We start from the raw sequence: 18,179 nt of genomic DNA on the forward strand, positions 1-18,179 counted from the left end.
GGAAAGTCTCAAATGTCAAACAGAGTCATTGACGAATATTTGTGATCTAACTTAAATATCAATAAGGCATACCATTTGTTTCAAAATGTTATTACATTTACATTAATTTTTTTGAAGTACTTCAATAATTGTGTTCTCAACATTTGAAGCAGCAGCAAAATACCGTAGAATATTTACTAGGAATGTTGTTTTGTGTCACTTTAAGAATATTTGCATACACAGGAAGTACTGCATGCTGTCAAGTGCTCGTGAGTACTTTAGAAGAAGAGATCATAGTGCAAAGGGTGTGCGAACAATCTTTACTCCTCTTCATTTCCAACACCTGCATTAACCCACAGCATCTGCGTGATTCAATTGTTGTGCTGTTTATTCAAGTATGGCTCAATTTGAAGAAGTGAAAGTTCATGGTTACGAGGAATTTAGCAAAGCAGTGTCTGAGAGGAAGGGAAAGGATATTTTTGCATATTTTTCTGGAAATAAAGACGCGCAGGGAATGAGCTGGTGCCCAGACTGTGTAAAAGGTAAGCTAGTATTCTTTCGTTTGATGCTAGTCACAGTGACATTTTGTGAATCTGTCTTTTAGCAGAGTAAACATACTCAGTCACTACTGTCATTTAAGATGTTCACTGTCTTCCCTGCATCTTTGATAACACGCAATGACAATGCAGGTGAGGTATGCCATACAATTATAGACAGGCTCGTGTTTTTCTGATTGCATACAGCTTATTAACCATTTTTGCAATGGCGTGACCATGCAGAAGGGCTATAAGAATATTAAGTGCTTACTTGACTTTGTATGAGAACAGAAGCAAACCGTGGCCTCAAGTTGCATATCATTTTCAAGTTGCATATCATTTTCACTTCTCTCCTCTCCTGCAGCGGAGCCGGTGGTTCGAGGAGAGTTGTCCCACCTTCCTGACGGTTCAGTGTTTATCTACTGTCAGGTTGGAGAGAGACCTTAGTAAGTCCTCATTTCCCCCAATTGACTTTTTTCCATTCTGCAATTCATCCTGATTTAGGCCTACTTCTAAATATGACTTTTATCAAATATATTCTATTTGGTCGATGCCTCATTTAGAATAAGAATCGTAATAGGTATGGATTAAAGCAATTTAACCTCTGTTAATTGTATGTATTCTTTTTTCTATGTTTAATTTTGTATATTTTCCTAGTTGGAAAGATCCAAGTAATGAGTTTAAGAAGACGCTTAAGCTAAGTGGTGTTCCCACTCTGCTTCGATATGGAACGGTGAGAAGGGCATGGTTTATTTCTCATACACATAGTGTTAATATAATACTGGGTCATTCTGACCCATCAGTCATTGTGACCCACCGTCGTATTGCGACAACTTTACCGCATACAAAAACAAAGTGAAGCCTTTTCTTTTAACCGTTGGGCTGTCTCAGACCCCCCACATTGCGAAGGTTAAAAGAAAATTATTTTTATTTGTTTTTGTATTGGGTAAAATTGGGTAAACACAACGATGGTTCGTGATGAACCTTTGGGTCATGTGACCCGAAGGCAGCACAAGGGTTAACAAGAGATCTGTCAGGCAGAAAGCATGATCATCTCATATGTTCTGTTAAAACAAAGGTCTTGGAAAGATTATGTGGAAAGTTCCATTTTCTTCCTCTCACTTTTTCAAATGCAACAATTTAACAATCTCATTGAAAAAATTAAAGTAACTTATACAAATGAAAAAACTGAGCTGAATTGTTATTTTATTTGATGCCAGCAGGTAACAGAAATTGTGAATTTGTGATTTTCAGCCTCAGAAGCTGGTGGAGGAGGAGTGTCTCAAGGCAGACCTGGTGAGAATGATGTTCACTGAGGATTAGAAGAGCAACATCTTCTCAGTCATCATCCATGTGCTCCCTTTGCTGGGATGGAAGATGATCCTACCTTTCTCACTAAATTACATTTCACTACAAAATAAAGTTGTATTCTTTAGGTTCCCATTTAAAATATGTTTAAGAGTCAGTGTGGCAATACTACCAATCAGTGAATGTCTATAAATCTATTCAAATTATCTAACCAATTGCAACCTGAGGCCTTAGTAGATTTGTGGATTGATTTTATACATCAATGGGGATTAGGAAATGTATGACATAATTAAGGTATTTTCGAAGCATATGAAATACCCCTCTGCCTTGGATTGTTTAGTGCTGTGCAGATGAAGTTAACTGTATTTCGTGATTAGGTTTATGGACTTGAAAGGTAGACTAATGAGTAGGCTACACATCAACTTAAAATAGGCTATGTGCTTTCTGTTGTGCTGTGATTGTGTTGACTTTATCATACAATCATGTTGGTTACGTGAGACGAATAAAATGTCAAATGGATCGGTTGTGATTCGGATGTTTAATATTATAATATGTAAAATAAACTCAAAGGGTGAAATGTCTTCTGTAGCCTACTGCGAATTCGCCATCTGATTCTTGGTAAAGGGACGGTAGGTGGCACCCATGCCTTGCTATTTAGAAAAACTCAGACTTTATCTTCTTTTACAACTGATGTAATCTGCTTGTTTAGAAAAACCATAAACATTCTACATTTAGATTTAAATATGTAAAAAATAATTGGGTACACAATTCAAAAACCAGCTTATAAACTCATTCTGAGTATTAGCCTAGCCTGTGAAGAGTCACGATAGAGAAAGAAGTCCTGGTTTTAAAATCCAAAAATAATTTACAACACATACAGTAATCCCAGTGAGCTATATAGTTATGTACTTATAGACACATTTTAAAATCTAATTTATTAATAAGCTATGCAATATCGCCATTTTATAACTAGATGTCATTAAAGACTTGCGTGATTTTGACGGAGGGGCGAGCAACCACGGTTGCTGAAGAATATAACTAGAGCGCATTCCTGCACACCTCACTGAGCTGAGATTGAGAGAGTGGTAAAACGGTAGTGTGCCTAGTCTATCGTGAACACATTTCATCGTACGACAAGGATTTGGCGGTGGAGGACGATTGAGTGTTGGTTGTCAGTGAGGCTTTCCGTTTCGATCTTCAATAGTCTCGCTTAGATAACGGAATTACAAGGGTCTGTTTCAAGGACTCGAGCAGCTGCGATGTCGGAGTTTCTGGTGAATCTTCTTGGGGAGCGGCTCGTGAACAGCGAGAAAGCCGAGGTAGATGTGCAATCCCTGGGCAGCAAGCTGTCTCTGGTCGGTCTCTACTTCGGTTGTAGCCTCAATGGCCCTTGCAAGCAGTTTAACGCCAGTCTCTGTGAGTTTTACAGCAAGTTCAAAAAATCCTCTGAGCACAAAGACAAATTGGAAATCGTCTTCATCTCATCAGACCAGGACCAGAAACATTGGCAAGACTTTTTACAGGAGATGCAATGGCCAGCATTGCCTTTCAAAGACAGACACAAAAAGGTAAGGAATTAATTATTAAAAAAAATAGGATCTATGGGAACGACTGCATCTCTGAAAATATGACACTAATCTGTTTTTATTTTCACTGACCATTCAGCTGTAAAAAGCTTGCCCTTAACCATATTGTATGGTGTAGGCTATTAGCACAGGTGTTGCCTTTACTGTTGATTATTTAGGTAATTTGCACATGCACGTTGCAATTATAGTTGAAGCAGGGTTTAATATAGGCGGTTTTGTTACAAATGATGCGGTCTAACCTGCTACACCCCCCTTTCAGTAAATACATGTGCTTGTCTTTTAAATAGGATATCTGGAATAAATCTATAGATAACTCGAGTTTTCTAGTCTCCAATAACATTAGATGTTATTGTCTGCAAAAGCACTCTCTCGCAAACGCATATAGTCACACACAAACAGATGAATAATATAATACTTGTTTTGATAGATAATACATTTAGGTATGAGCTATTACTATTATTATTTAGTAATTGAATTAAAGAAACAAACAATGTAGTCTCTTTAAATGATGGTCTAATTGTATAGGCCTAGTTGTATTCCAGTATGTTTTAGTATGTTCATTTTGGGGTTATGTGCACAATAGTGGAAGTAGCCTATAGCAAATATTAACTATACAATTAGATTTTTTTGTGTACAGCTATACAAAATAATTTAAATCCTCTTTTCATTGTTTTGTGTATTATATATTTTGATTATCAATTATCAATAGTAGATCACAAAATGTAATATTGTGTGTGAATATGTGTGTATACGAAGGCATGTCTGTGTTTGTAAAATAAAAATGAAATGAAAAAATAAGTTCATTATCAATTTAGAACACCTGATGCTGGTAATGGTGTTTAGTTTAATAAAAGGTGTGTTGATTTGTTTCAATCTATAGGCCTAACACTATTGTGTTTACTATTATCCCCACTATTATGTTTATCAACAAATACAGTCTAAATTGGTCAGTAATCTTGTAGATATAGTTATAGTAGTTATTTCTGTAGTTCTTCTGTAATTGTTTATTTATTCACTCCATAAATAATATTTCCAAGTTAATAATTATTTCCATCTGTGTTTATTTGTATGATTCATCGATTGCATTCTCCAATGATTCACCTAATTGTATGATGACTATCAAAATAGCTAAGATTATCAAGTGTGAAATATAAAATAGCCTTTTTTGAACAGTTTGTTCTGTGAAATGGCTGTTTGTCAAATTACATGTGTTGTTGTCATGACAGTTTGGTGCATAGAGTGAGGGAAGGGTGATCTCTACAGCTGTAACATCTATTTCACCTGCAGAGAGAAACCATTTTGGTCATGTGCACAACTCGCTCCTCTACATGCAGCAGTGAGCCTGTCTTGCACTGAAATTATTATCCTTAATAACAAATTACAATTAATCCCACAGAAACTGCCATCCCCATCTATTTGGCAGTGTGTGTGGTTGCAGCTGCATGCATATTGTGCCCTGGTGAAGAGGAATAACATGTGGGTGGGAAGGAGGATGGATTGTGTACATTGCTGTTGTAGTCAGTGGTGCTTATGAGGTAGAGGGAGAGAGCTGGGATTGTGCAATAATGGGATTTTTCTAAACAAGTCTGGCCTGCGCCATCTTTCATCCCCGTCCTCAGCTGGGAACCTGGCAGCATAGGACAGTAGCGTGAAGGGTAATATCTCAGCCACTACACCCCACTGAATGCATTTAGAATCATATTGTGCAATTCATAATATTATCCTTTATCACATTCTCTTTTCATTGCTCTGAAATAACGGTGTCTTAAGATGGTGATGGTGTTGGCCTTCGGGACCATTTCCTTTTACTTAAATATGATTTTAATTATTATTAAATTACATTTTCCCATTGTCTTGCATTTTTCTTTACACAGGTAGTCTTTAAAGTGAAGTATCTTATATTTTATAGGGTTAGGGCTACTTATTGTCTAAATAGGGGCAAAGTATAACCAAATGTATTTGCTAAAAGTCATAAAAGGTTATTTTCTTTATGGACTTATGGTGAATTTACTCCTGCAGTCTTTTCCTGTTGAGCCCTCACGCTGATTCAGATAGGTGCAGCATGATTTAGATTGAATCAAGGCCCTGCTAATGCGCTGCAGATTGCCAGTGATGGTTTGTGTTTGACTTCATTATGTAGTCCAGGCAGAATAAGGGAGAAATTACAGAGAGATGGGGGTTGTCTTGGGCCAGTCTGGGTGGAGCGTAGCCTCAGTGCTGCATTATTGTTGTAAACGCTGGTGGAAAATATCTGCTGTCTCAACGTTTCTATTGTTCACAATCTGTTATAGAGACCACTGGAACAGAAGGGATGTCATGTAGAGTATTAGGAGGGTAAAATATAAATTTTGTATGCAGCTATGAGGATAACTTTAATCTAACCTCTGACCTATTCTTGTTTTTAGGCGGCAGTGAAAATCGTGAACTTACAATAGCTTATCCATGTGATGTTTCCAATGATGAAATCATGTTTAGTATTTCACCTAGAGCTTTGTGGGCTTCTAAGATTCACTGTTTTGACATCTGAGAGTGTTCATGCATATGATGCGTGTGTGTGTTGATGTTCATATTTTATAGGATGGGCAGGGGAGCTGAAAAGCCTCATGGATTGGCAAGGCTGTTCCTGTCCTTTTTGTGCCTTTGTCAATATCTGACTTGTGAAAAGAACATCTACTGTTAGGTCCCTTACATCATTGCAACATTTGTATTTGTAGGAATTACTTGTTAATTATTGAATTTCTCATATATATATTTTTTTTTTAACTTTCTCAAGAGATCATTAAAATGATTTACCTGTCCTTTTGTGTCAAAGATTTACGCCCTGTTTACACAGACCCAAGGCAAGATGGCAAAACGCTGACTGCAGTCCTAAATCAACATGTCTGCATTCAAAGTATAATTTTTGACAAGACCTGCTGCGAGCTTTTCTTTGAGCAAGTGTGAAGTCTGGCGCTGAACAACTTGTTCATCATGGCAGTCTGTTTTGTCTCTGTTAGAAACGTACGTGGGTCCTAGTTTTGGCCTGTGCGCTCATGATCGTAGCAGCCACTGAAGAGTAGCGTTGTGTGCCTTGTACTGCTCTAATTGGTGTATGATGTTGACCTGGTGGAGAGCTGCGTTGGTATTGTGGGTCTGCGGGTTTTGGAAGTGGTCCAATCCCCCCCACCCCCCTCCTCGCAGGCCTTGGGCAGGGTGGAGAGTGAGCGGGGGGGGAGTGAGGTGAAGAGGGGGGAGTGAGGGGGGGGGGGGGGAGAGAGAGTGAGCTCTGTGGGGCCAAGCCTGCACATCTCCTGGCGGAGCCTGCAATCTTTCTCAATCGCCTCTTTCAGAGCCTCATCGCCCACCTGGCCTCCCTCCACCTCCTACTGTACCGGCCCCCGACCTTCCTCCCCTTCTCTCTCTCTCTCTCTCTCTCTCTCTAGCTTGCCTTCTCCTGCTCTGTGTACTCTGCTCTGTCACTCACATCATCGGGAATGTTTGTTATCTAATCAAGCAGGGATAAGCTTCAGACTCTGAGGAGAAACACGGCCGGTGTTAACACTTGTACCCCAGCCTGTGTAATCTCCATATAATCGCTCTGAAAAGCAATTCTTCATTTGGTTGTATTTGGACAAAACATTATGCATTGTTGATTTACTTAAGCTGTTTTTACTTTGCTATGTCCCTCGATTTCCACTTTGTTCGCTGTACTGCCTGAAAGAAAAGACAAGCTGACAGTGCCATCTTTTTAAGAGTAAATGCAAAGCTGAGTGAAATCAACTCAGCCCGGTTGATTTCATTCCAGCTGTGGACGACAAATGTCATTCATAGCATCAAAGTCATGAAAGATGCGGTTCGCAGACCATTTCATTACTATTAGCTATTTTCCATTCTTGGGATTGGCACAACACAAAAGCTCACGGAAGCTTTGAGATGAGAACACCGCTTTGCAGTTTCACATCCGCGAGCGTGTGTGCTTGAGGCCCTATGGCAGTGTGTTTCAGCGAGTGGATGTCTGCCCAGTGTTATAGGAGGTATGGCTGTCTGCTAGCAGAGCGTCGTGGCTAGCTGGCACTGCCTTACATGGCGTGGTACGGGGAGTAGTGGGAGAGACGCTCGTAAATCAATTAAAACCTTCGCCAAGTCTGTGTGAAGGCATCGCTCTGCCAGCAACAGTGGAGACTACATTCTGAGGCAGAGTAGGCTGTGCTGAAGTTTGTGTGTGTGTGTGTGTGTGGACAGAGAGGGAGTGTGTGCGTGTTTGTGGAGGGGGAATAACACCCCAGTGAGAGAAAGGCCTCCTGTTCATACCCCCACATAACCCAACCCCTCTTCTTGGGAGCCCTGGCACCAGGGCCACAGCTGCCAGGGGCTGAAGAGTAGGGGCCAAGGGTGCCTGTCATCAGGGTGTCACTGATCTGATGAAAAGCACGCCGAGCCCTGCTCATCACGTATCTCAGCCTCACGCCTGCAGCCTGCCTTTGATTCCTGCAGAAGACTGGGGGGGGGGGGGGAAGAAAAAGAAAAGAAAACAATCTTGCCCTCTTTATCAGCAGGTGATAATGTGCTGTTCCTTATCTGTAAAGGCTGCTTGTGGTTGAGGTTTACCGTTGCAGGGATGCTCTGTGCCTCGTCACTCTCACTCTGAGAATCCGTTCTGGTTGATGTGTTGCTGTGGGAGGTTCCTCTCTTTGCGCATATCGGCTCACCAACTCACAATACCGTCTAAAAGCATTTGTGTGACATTTACAATACCCATTGATTTACACTATATTGTAATATGAAGATGTGTGTGTGTGTGTGTCTTAGTAATGAAGCTATACCCTTGCTGGTCTAGAACGTTGACCTTTTGCTTACTGTTACCTTGAGAAGCAGGCGTGCGGTCGAGTGTCTGTCTGGCCCAGCTCCTGAGCCATAATGTCGCTCCATTGTCCCTGCAGCTGCGATCGCCTGTTACCTAACGCAGTGTTTGACAAGAGCTCGTGGGAGGAATGTGGGCAGACACCTGCTCCGCCGAGGCAGCGAGGCCCGAGGGTAGGGAAGTGCAGCGCTAGGACAAGGCTGTGGACCGCCAGCCACGCCAACTGCTGCTTCTCACACCAAGCTAGGGTTACTGTCCTCTCTCACCGGGCTTTGTCTGCTCTTTACTGCCAGCACTGCAATATTGTGAGAGACGACAATAGAGATCTCATCGGAGGTGATGTTCGGGGGGGTTTAAGTTACCCGCTGAGAGTGACTTGAAAACAGGGAGCCTGTGTGGCTGTTGGAGGGACCCAGACCTCCCTCTCTCTCTCCGCCACCAGATCGGTTTCTGCTTCTGTTGTCCGCCTGCGAGGTACAAGTCACAATGGCTGTAGGGCTGTGACCTCGGTCTGTGGTCCAGGAACCACTGAACAGAAACCCTGGGATTGGGCCTGTCTCTGTTGTCCCATCGTGCTTCCCAGCTGGACCTTTTCAGGACTCTGGTTTTTTTAACCAGAACTTTCCACAGGACGGTGACGTTCGAGAGCACCAGCATGACCGTTGCTAAACCGCAGTGTCTGCAGCAATGCTCAGACGAGGACAACAGATGCTTGATCGTCTTGCGTACATTATTCCAAACCGAGCCAATTAACACATACTCGCCAATCCAAGTCTGTATTTCCCTTGATTTTTGTCCAGACGGCGACTCACATCTATTGAATGGGAGGCCTAGGTCATTATAGTTGGATATTAATTTCTGGTGAAAGCAACTGCAGGAAAATATCTTAGCCATTGCTTAATTTCCATGGAAATAAACATATGGTTGTTACTTCCCCAGTCCTCTCGTCTCTCAATGCTCATTTTATTTCTCTGTCTCTCTCACTTTGTCACTGCCTGTGTCTCTCTTTCTCTCTGTCTGTGTCTCGTTCTGTATTAACCCTTGTGTTATCTTCGGGTCATTCTGACCCATCAGTCATTTTGACCCACCGTCGTATTGCGACAAATTTACCTCATACAAAAAAAAGTTAAGCATTTTCTTTTAACTGTCGGGCTGTCTCAGACCCCCCACATTGGAATGGTAAAAAAAAAAAAAAAAAAGTTTTTGTATTGGGTAAAATTGGGTAAACACAACGATGGTTCGTTATGAACCTTTGGGTCATGTTACCCGAAGGCAGCACGAGGGTTAAAAGTGTAGTGGCCCCCTAACCGGAGCGGCCTCTTAGTTTTCCTTCCTGCAAGGGAGGGTTGATCATGTGATCATCCCGTCTTCCCCTCATCATCACCTTGGATCTCCACCGAGGAGGCCAGCGAAGGGAGTCAGTGATTCACAGACAGCCACATCTTTATGGATGCATGTCTTCTTGAAGGACAGAAAAAAGGGATTTTTTTAAATGTCGACCACCTTACTAAGCCTGTCTCGTAGATGATGTCTCTAGACTCGGCGTGTTTACTTTTCGTTGGTAATGGCAGTCGACCCACAATTCTCCCCAGATTATGAATAGTCTATTTAGATAACCTTCAACCTTCCCCCTTCCACTTATCTTGTTTCTCTCCCCACTGCATGTCTATCTCACGCTCTGCCAGTCCCCCCCACCCCCACCCCCCCTGATGGAAATGGCAAATGATGATGCACTGTGGTGTGAGCAGGGTGTGAAGCCCCCCTTAGAGAAGTGTTTCCATTGAAGTGTAACGGTGCCTGTGGTTAGGGCTCCTGTCTGAAAGACCCCTGCTATACAAACAGGCCTACTGTCTCAGCTTGGAGCCTGGCACGCTCATGTTGGCGCCAGCCCTGCTGTCTTGTCTACTATTGAGCTCTTGCAAGTACTAGTGAGAGGCTTCTTTCCCCCCAGCTGTCTGGTATACAATGGGATAACCCAGATATGACGGCTAGTGATACAGCATGAGCATAGCAGGACCTTCGCTTCATGCTCTGCCTCCTTACGCTCCATCTACCCTTTTACGGTCCGCTTCATCACTCTCTTCTTTCATTTACAACCTTTTGCTTTCTTAACCTCCCACGCAATTGAATATAATTATTGTCTTTTCTGTGTAGGTTTTGTGGGGTTGCAGGGTCTCTGGGTTGTAAGTGGAGGACAGGTAGATATGTGACTAAGAGGAGAGAGTGGTCACTTCCTCAGGCTAAGGGTGTAAGAGAGAGAGAAGGGGGGGGGGGAGGAGGAAGCAAAGGAGCCAGGGAGGTCTGCTTGGCTCGGCTCTGCTCTGTCAGAGTTGTAAAGCTTGTGTGACAGAAAGAGGACACAGCATCTAATAAAACTCTCCTTGAGGGGGGGGGGGGGGGGGAAGAGAGAAAGGAAGAGGGAGAGAGAGAATTAGAGAGGCCAGGAAGGAGCAGAGGAAGGCACAGGCAGGAAGATTATATGGGAGTTAAGGAGCCAGCACTTCCAGTTGACAGTGGATAATCTTGCTAAAATTCACCAGTCACTCGCTCAAGCGTGTCTGGGCCTTTTACTGAGCCTTCCTTAAATATAACCCCTTGAATAGGTCTGTAAGATTGCTTGTTTTCAAGGAGAGCCTCCTCTTCATTGGACCGCGAGTGTCGTTGCTTTCTTTAAGATTAAAGGGGTGAGAAGTTCACTGCAGCTTCACTGTGAAAGGTGAGCAGTCTCGCAACCCTGAAATCACACTGTCTCAATCCTTCTGACAGTTCAAAGACCTCCACGGCACGCCAACATCCCCACGTCTCCCCTGGGAGGAGAGGGAGGTCGAGTTCAGGCCAAACCGACTAATCGCCTTCATCTCAGGAAGCTTACAGCCAATTAGCACCTCCCAAAGTCACCAAACCAACCCGGCCCCGTTGCTGTCTGGCTTCCTGGCTCAGATGTTCTCCGGGTTTCTAGAGATCACCCTACATGGGACTTCTGACATGTCTGACCTCTCTAACTGCCTGGGTTAGATGGGCGGGTGCTTCTAATGCAAGCATGGAATGAGCCTGGCTTCCTCAGAGACAGATGTTTTGGGGAGAGGGGGGGAAGGCTAATCTTCAGCAACTAGATAATGAGGCAGCAGAGGAGATGGTGTGCGTCTAATAAGGATGGGTGGCAATACGCCGCCCCCCCTTCCCCCTCCCCCCAAAAAACTGAATAGTTTTCCATAATGTCAAGTCAGCTCTTTTAAGACAGTCTTGGTTTCAGAATGCTAGGTGTTTACCTCAGTGCCTTACATTTTGAGTGATTGGTACAGCAGGCAACTGCTGTCTTAACTGTGGAGGAGTTGAGGGAGAAGGAGCCAGATCCAGCTATCACTGCATCTCCATCTCTTTAGGTTTACTAGTTTAACAGCCCACTGTGGCGGCTGGAGAATTTGTGGCTTAACTTGACGTGCTGCTGTTTGATAGGCGGGGGGGGGTGGATGGGGGGGGGGGGTGGGGGGGTTGAATTGAGTGACTGTGGTGATTCTGATAAGAACCGCGGGGAGTTTTGAAAGATTTCAGGCCGGGCTACTCCCTGCAGTTTGCTGTTCCCGCAGCCCTCCCTCTCTCCAGAGCTGGTTCCCATTTATTCCTGCTGTCTCGGAGCTAGGTTATGAATTCAGATGTCTACTGTTTGAAGTTGTGTAATGCTCTGTCTACTGATTAGCCATCCAAACAACCAATCTACTCTGCTGCCACATTCACTTGTGTCACTGCGTGGCCATGTCTGTTTATTCATATAGGCCGCCACAGCAATATGCTCTCCACATAATTGCATCCAATATTTACTCAGGAAAATAGGATTTGGTGATCTCTCCCACTGACAATCCCCTGGCAGGGGAATCCATCCCATCTGCTTTTTTTTAATGACCTTGTTATGACTTGAGTTGGGTTGTCAATGTGTTTTATATGATCTGTTGGATACAACACACTCAAGTAGTTATTTAGGACCGTTGCTTGGACATTTTGCCTGAGAACAACTCCGGATCTCATACAAACTTGATTCATACCGTAACGGTATCAGATACATCACATCAGCAATCTATTATTAGAATTTTTTTTCAGTGTATTCTGAAGTTATGAATGTGATTTGACAGCCACGGGAAATGAATCCAGAATAAACAATTCTTACAGTCACTCCCTTTTTCCCCCTTAGACATGGCAGTTGTCCAGGGTTAAGCCAATACTGATGAAAGCAGAGTACTGTTCAGATGTCTGGAGAATCATGGACTTAGGCTTGTTTGTTCTCCGCAGCTGCAAGCTTTTTACAGGGCAACAATTTCCTCTGATTGCACCGTTAAGAAATGGCACGGAATCTGTAGAATGCAGAGACAAGAAGACCAGGGAACAGACAAGGGGACCTGATGACTGTTCCAAATGGAGGAGTTGCTGATGGAGGGGGAGGGGGAAGGCTCTGGTTATCTGCTGAGGGAGAGGGAGGGGGAAGGCTCTGGTTATCTGCTGAGGGAGAGGCAGTCCTACAAAGAGCAGGCTGATTGAGGTAGAGACTGAGATCGTTGAGGTTTGGACGAGCACTTTATCGTTCTCTGTCCGCAGCCTCTCTTATCGCTCTTACCGAGGTTAACTTGGGATTACAGCCGTAGCACAGTTCCACGCTCGCCAACTGCCGTTGTAAAATCTATTATCGCTCGTCCCAGTCGCCTCAATAAAAACCCTGCTACACGCATTCCATGCATATCCAACCCCCTTAGTTACTCGGAGGCGTAAGTACAAGTTCCAACTTTTTAATGCTAGGGTCTCCAAACGAGCCAGGTGGTGGCTGGAGGCCCGGGCCCCCCTGTAGTGGCCCTTCTGAGAGCCAGCCATGCCTCCGTGTCGGGGCCTAATCGCTGTTTTGATTAGTCTTTTGCTCCACATCCGTGTCGACTGAGGGAGGGGGGGGGGGGGGGAACCAATCCCACGACCGTGTGGAGTGAAAGGGGCTTTATCAGCTTAAGCCTGTTGTAAGGAGCACGAGAGGTCTCATCTCTTTCACTGAGTGGAGAGAGCCGCCCTCGGACACAAGTGTCCAGGCAATTAGAGACGCGGAGGCCTCAAAGAGAGATTACTGGCAGGGAGACGCGGCCGGGACCCGCCGCTTTCTCCGCCGCCTCATTGTCGAGGCGGGCTCCGCATTCAAGCCGCGCGGCGATTGGCTGTGCTCTCAGCAGGCGGTGAAGTGGGAGATACCCTGACTGCAGGGGCTCTCCTGTGCGCCGGGGCCGAAGGGTTACGAGCGAAGGAAAGGAAATGACGGATTAGCCTGCTCCAGTAGAGGAATGTCTTACTGGAGGAATCCATGACGCTACACTGATGGGTGAAAACACTTTCCCCCCCGTGTTTGGACATTGTCACGAGGGCATATTGAAATAACTGAAGTTGATTCGCCATGAAATCACAGCTGATTCTTTTGCCTCCTACATTTGTTTTGCCGGGGAACAAGAGGAAGTCATTATGGAGGTGATCTCCAGCCTGGTGAAGGGTTTAGTCCTGTCAGGAGAGTCGGGGAAGGAGAGGAAAACTGTGAAAACGCACACAAGACTTATTAACCCCCTCCCCTCCCATCTCCACCCCCTGTCCCGGTCCCCTCTGTAACGTGGCTCCCTACCATGTCACTCCCCACATGCTCATTGACCCCCCCCCCCCCCCTCCATGACCCCTCCGCTGGCTGAGGAGCCCAGCAGGTGTGCTGCTCCCCCTCAGCAGGTCAAGGCCCAAGGCGCTAGCCTACCTACCCTAATCCTGCACAGCCCTCAAACTCCTAACTTTTTTTTTTTTTTTTTTCTTTTTTTTTTTACCTTTTTGAATGTGGTCCAGTACAGCTCATCCTGTTTGCGAGCATGTGATCCTGTGGAAGCAGCCTGAGCAGAAGAAAAGGTTAGCTGTGGAGGAGAAGGTTTCATGTCAGGAATGTCAAGGTTTCTGCCAAGTACCCCCCTCCCCTCCCTCGATTCTTCTCTTCCATCATATAATTATGGAGCGCTCGAGGTATGTGAGGAGCGACTGAAAGCGGAGTGTATTTTAATGTTTGAATGATGAAAACCGATGGTTGATATCTGGGACTTGCCAACAAACCCTCACAGTCCACCTGCAGAACAGCCCCCTTCTCTACGTCTCTGTTATCCCCAGGGTCTGGGGCCATCCTCTGGGGGAGAAGATTAATTTCCCCTCCTCACGAACCATCCCTCTTCAGCCCCACAGCACCAGGTGTCTACCCCCTCTAGCAGCCAGGAGCTTCTGCAGATGGACAGAAGAACTGGGAGAACACATTTTATTTTGGGCCGTGTTCCAGAAGGTTCCTATCAAACCTCTTCTCTCCCAGATCTTGATATATTGTTTGAAGTCGTCTTTCCTGAGTACTGTCTTCACCCCAGTTGACATGTATGAAGGCTAAAAGCGAGGGAGATCTATTTACTTTGTTGTGGTGATAAACAGTGTGGCCAAGCTTTGCCAATGGGGTGGATATATGTTTATAATGTACACAGTAATTATGCTCTGTAATTACTGGTATTTACTGGCATTACAGGAGAATTAAAGTGACTCAAGTCAGCAAGTTTCGTCATCATCCAGTCTAAAGACCTATTAGTGGTAAATGCGGAAAACATCCTGAGCTTCCTCTAAAACTTGTGTTATTTTTAGTAGATCATCACAACAGTTAAATCGTCCTCTACATACCAGGAAAACAACCATACTTGAGTTTACAAGTCTAAGACGGAGCTCAAGATGACAGCGTCATTCTGGCCTCCGCTCCAGTGGATCACTGGCCTCCTCCTGGCCTCTTCCTGGCCTCCTCCTGGCCTCCTCCTGGCCTCCTCCTGGCCTCCTCCTGGCCTCCTCCTGGCCTCCTCCTGGCCTCTTCCTGGCCTCCTCCTGGGCTCCTCCTGGCCTCCTCCTGGCCTCCTCCTGGCCTCCTCCTGGCCTCCTCCTGGCCTCTTCCTGGCCTCCTCCTGGCCTCCTCCTGGCCTCTTCCTGGCCTCCTCCTGGGCTCCTCCTGGCCTCTTCCTGGCCTCCTCCTGGCCTCTTCCTGGCCTTCTCCTGGGCTCCTCCTGGCCTCTTCCTGGCCTCCTCCTGGCCTCCTCCTGGCCTCCTCCTGGCCTCCTCCTGGCCTCCTCCTGGCCTCTTCCTGGCCTCTTCCTGGCCTCCTCCTGCCCTCTTCTGCACTACTTTGACTTTTCTTTTTTTTGGTTACTTTTCAGCTGAAGGCATGGCCAAGCTAAATATCTCGCCTGGCCTCAAAGCTTGGAATATTTCAGATGAGAAAAGCAAAGCACTTTATGTAAGTTCAGGGATGGAGATAACAGATTGCAAGTCTTCTGTGAACAGTTAGTTGCCGGTTATGAGTTACGATATGGGTCTACCACACACTGCAATAGAATACAAGGGACTAATAATGTGCAAATATTTTAAGCTGATTTGGGTTTCTTATTTAGCAGCTTTGCCAAATTGTGGTGTAAGATTGGAATAATATCAAATTGTTATTGAAAGCATCAGCAATCTTTTTATAGATTTGACCCCCCAAAAAACGAACTTCAAGCCATTTAGAAAATCTCAAGTCCTGTTCCTTGGCAAGACAGAATCCCATCCGCCCACACACTGCTCGCTTTCCTTTATATGTGGGCTCAGAGGTGTCACAATAGGTCAAGTTTTCAGCTCTGTGGGTGTTCCCGTTTCTCTTTTCCAATTTCCCTTCAGTTTCCTTTTTTATGTGATACCCGTGAGTGGATTTGGCCTTGAAATCTAAACTTGATAACCTAGAATTTTCTCTTAATTGGGCTCAGTCTTCTCCTTCATGGCTCCAAGTATGTAGGACACCCCTGGGAAATCAAGAACAGGACAGGAGGGGTCAAAAACAGTCCTGTTCTCTCTCTCTCTCTCTCCCCTCGCAGACTAAATGATGAAGATGGGTGTTAAATGAAGCTCTCCAGAAGATCTCTCTCAGCTTTGATCTTTAAATTGCAGTATTTAGATGTTCTATTTCTCCATGTAAATCCTTCCCATTGCCACACTCTAGATTTTCCTTACAGTCCTGACAAAGTGAAATATGACTCTTTGCATGAATCTCTTTGAAGCTATGGCAAGTCTCAGTACACTATAGAAACATAGGACGTGGCAATTCTGCCTTGCAATATAGGCTTAGTTTTAGCACCAACATGCCTTTTTTTGGTTTCACTAGCCCTGGTAAGTCCTCTACCCTCACAGCCAGTGTTTGACTGTGTGTGCCACATTTAAATGGGAGTCAGGTGGCTGAGCGGTTAGGGAAGCGGGCTAGTAATCTAAAGGTTGCCAGTTCGATTCCCGGCCGCGCAAAATGACGTTGTGTCCTTGGGCAAAGCACTTCACCCTACTTGCCTCGGAGAGAATGTCCCTGTACTTACTGTAAGTCGCTCTGGATAAGAGCGTCTGCTAAATGTAAATGTAATGTAATTTAAATAAGTAGATTGGGGCATGGCTTTGGGGTTTTTACTTAGTGGTAGACCCGGGGTTGCAGTATGAGGATATTGTGGTCTGGGTTGGCATTGTGTTAACCCGAGGATTGAGAGACAGCCCTCCTTAACAGGTTTTCACCGGCCCAGGGTCTACTGTACAGCAAGGCTCCCATCTTGGTGAACTGTGGACAGCTGTAGCAGGATGCCAGCCTGAGGGTTGAAATGATTGTTTCAGTATGTGAGCTTACTCACCAGCAGCCTAACCACTGCAGCTGTTTCCTTTGGTGTTAAAAGACGTTCAAAGACTAGATGCTGTATGCATGTCTAAGTATTTCTTACTTGGAACGCATGCAGGTCAGAATGTAACAGTCGGATCTCAGATGTGCCGCCATTTTGGAAAGTAAATACAATTTAAGTTTAATGGTCCGAGTGAGCGAAGCTGGTAAAAAGAGAACATACTTAAGCGTGAATACTTGAAGATGTATTATCCGTGTGAGGTGATGGACACGCACACACACACACACACGCACGCACACACACACACGCACACGCACACGCACACGCACACACACACACACACACACACACTCCACTCCCACCTCCACAGCGGTGTCTCTTTTCCTCTAACACAAAGGACCAGGAAGAGTGAATTGGGTCCGGTTTCCCCCCCCCCCCCCCCCCCCCCGCCATCTCTCTCCCTTTTACTCTTTTGTAAAAACTTTCCTAAGAGGTTGGGGATCTATGTTCACATCCCCCAAAAAAGAACCCCCTGATTTGTCATTATTTAGTTTCACACTCTGCGCATAATGACAAAAGAATGGAGTGCTGTTGCCACGCAAAGTTCTGGCATTATTATGATGGCAACATGTATTTATTGTTCATGGCCTCAACTCAAGGTTTTTGTGGATAATTGCATTCACAGGCTTGGCAATTTATTATTGTTTTGCCTCTCAGAAGCCCCATCCCCATGCAGTTTACTCCCAAATGAGCAGCACTCTGTCATCTCCCAACCCAGCTTTTCAAAGACCTAAACACTCCAACAGTCAACTGGTTTGGACAAAACTATGCAAAACGGGACTATTCCCCTCGCATTTCTCTTTTTGTGGATTCGGTTTGATAGATTCAGCCGTGAAGTGGTTATATTTCGGTGCATTTCAGACTGAGGGACCCACTATACAGGGGGACTGTGGCTCATTGTGTCGACCTGTATCTAAGGGTTTCCTGTTATTCGCCAGGGCCTGGGTCTGTGTGGATTTTAGCAGAGTGTGTGGCACTTTTCCTGCACACTTTCTCAGGCTCTAACAATAGCCCCTTCACTGCCGGCCTCCCATAATCCTTTCTCTTCAGCCCCCTCCCTCCCTCCTCCAATAAGCTTTCTCTCCAGGCCCAGCACCCCGCTGTCTTGTCAACATCCACCGATAACTCCTTAGAGTCACAGCAAATAAGCATCTGGATTCCATGTTCAGCAAATGCT

At 45.1% G+C, this 18,179-nt stretch overlaps 2 protein-coding genes across 3 annotated transcripts in view; both read left to right on the forward strand.

Annotated features, from left to right (window-relative positions):
- The first annotated feature begins 258 nt into the window (after nucleotides 1-258).
- On the forward strand, nucleotides 259-2,404 carry txndc17 (thioredoxin domain containing 17). Its single transcript, XM_067246111.1, has 4 exons — nucleotides 259-521; nucleotides 880-961; nucleotides 1,173-1,248; nucleotides 1,770-2,404. Exons 1-4 carry the CDS (start codon nucleotides 377-379, stop codon nucleotides 1,836-1,838), a joined length of 372 nt encoding a protein of 123 aa, XP_067102212.1. The 5' UTR covers nucleotides 259-376; the 3' UTR covers nucleotides 1,839-2,404.
- A 530-nt stretch (nucleotides 2,405-2,934) lies between these two features.
- Nucleotides 2,935-18,179, forward strand: part of nxn (nucleoredoxin) — a 45,302-nt gene continuing 30,057 nt past the window's right edge. Inside the window, exon 1 of one of the 2 annotated variants that reach the window (XM_067246115.1) lies at nucleotides 2,935-3,391. In XM_067246115.1, coding sequence (XP_067102216.1) covers nucleotides 3,083-3,391 — 309 coding nt within the window. In that variant the 5' untranslated portion in view covers nucleotides 2,935-3,082. The remainder of the gene's footprint in view (nucleotides 3,392-18,179) is intronic. The other variant, XM_067246116.1, reaches the window with a different exon arrangement.

This window comes from Osmerus mordax, chromosome 11, assembly GCF_038355195.1.
Source record: "Osmerus mordax isolate fOsmMor3 chromosome 11, fOsmMor3.pri, whole genome shotgun sequence".
Lineage (NCBI taxonomy): Eukaryota > Metazoa > Chordata > Actinopteri > Osmeriformes > Osmeridae > Osmerus > Osmerus mordax.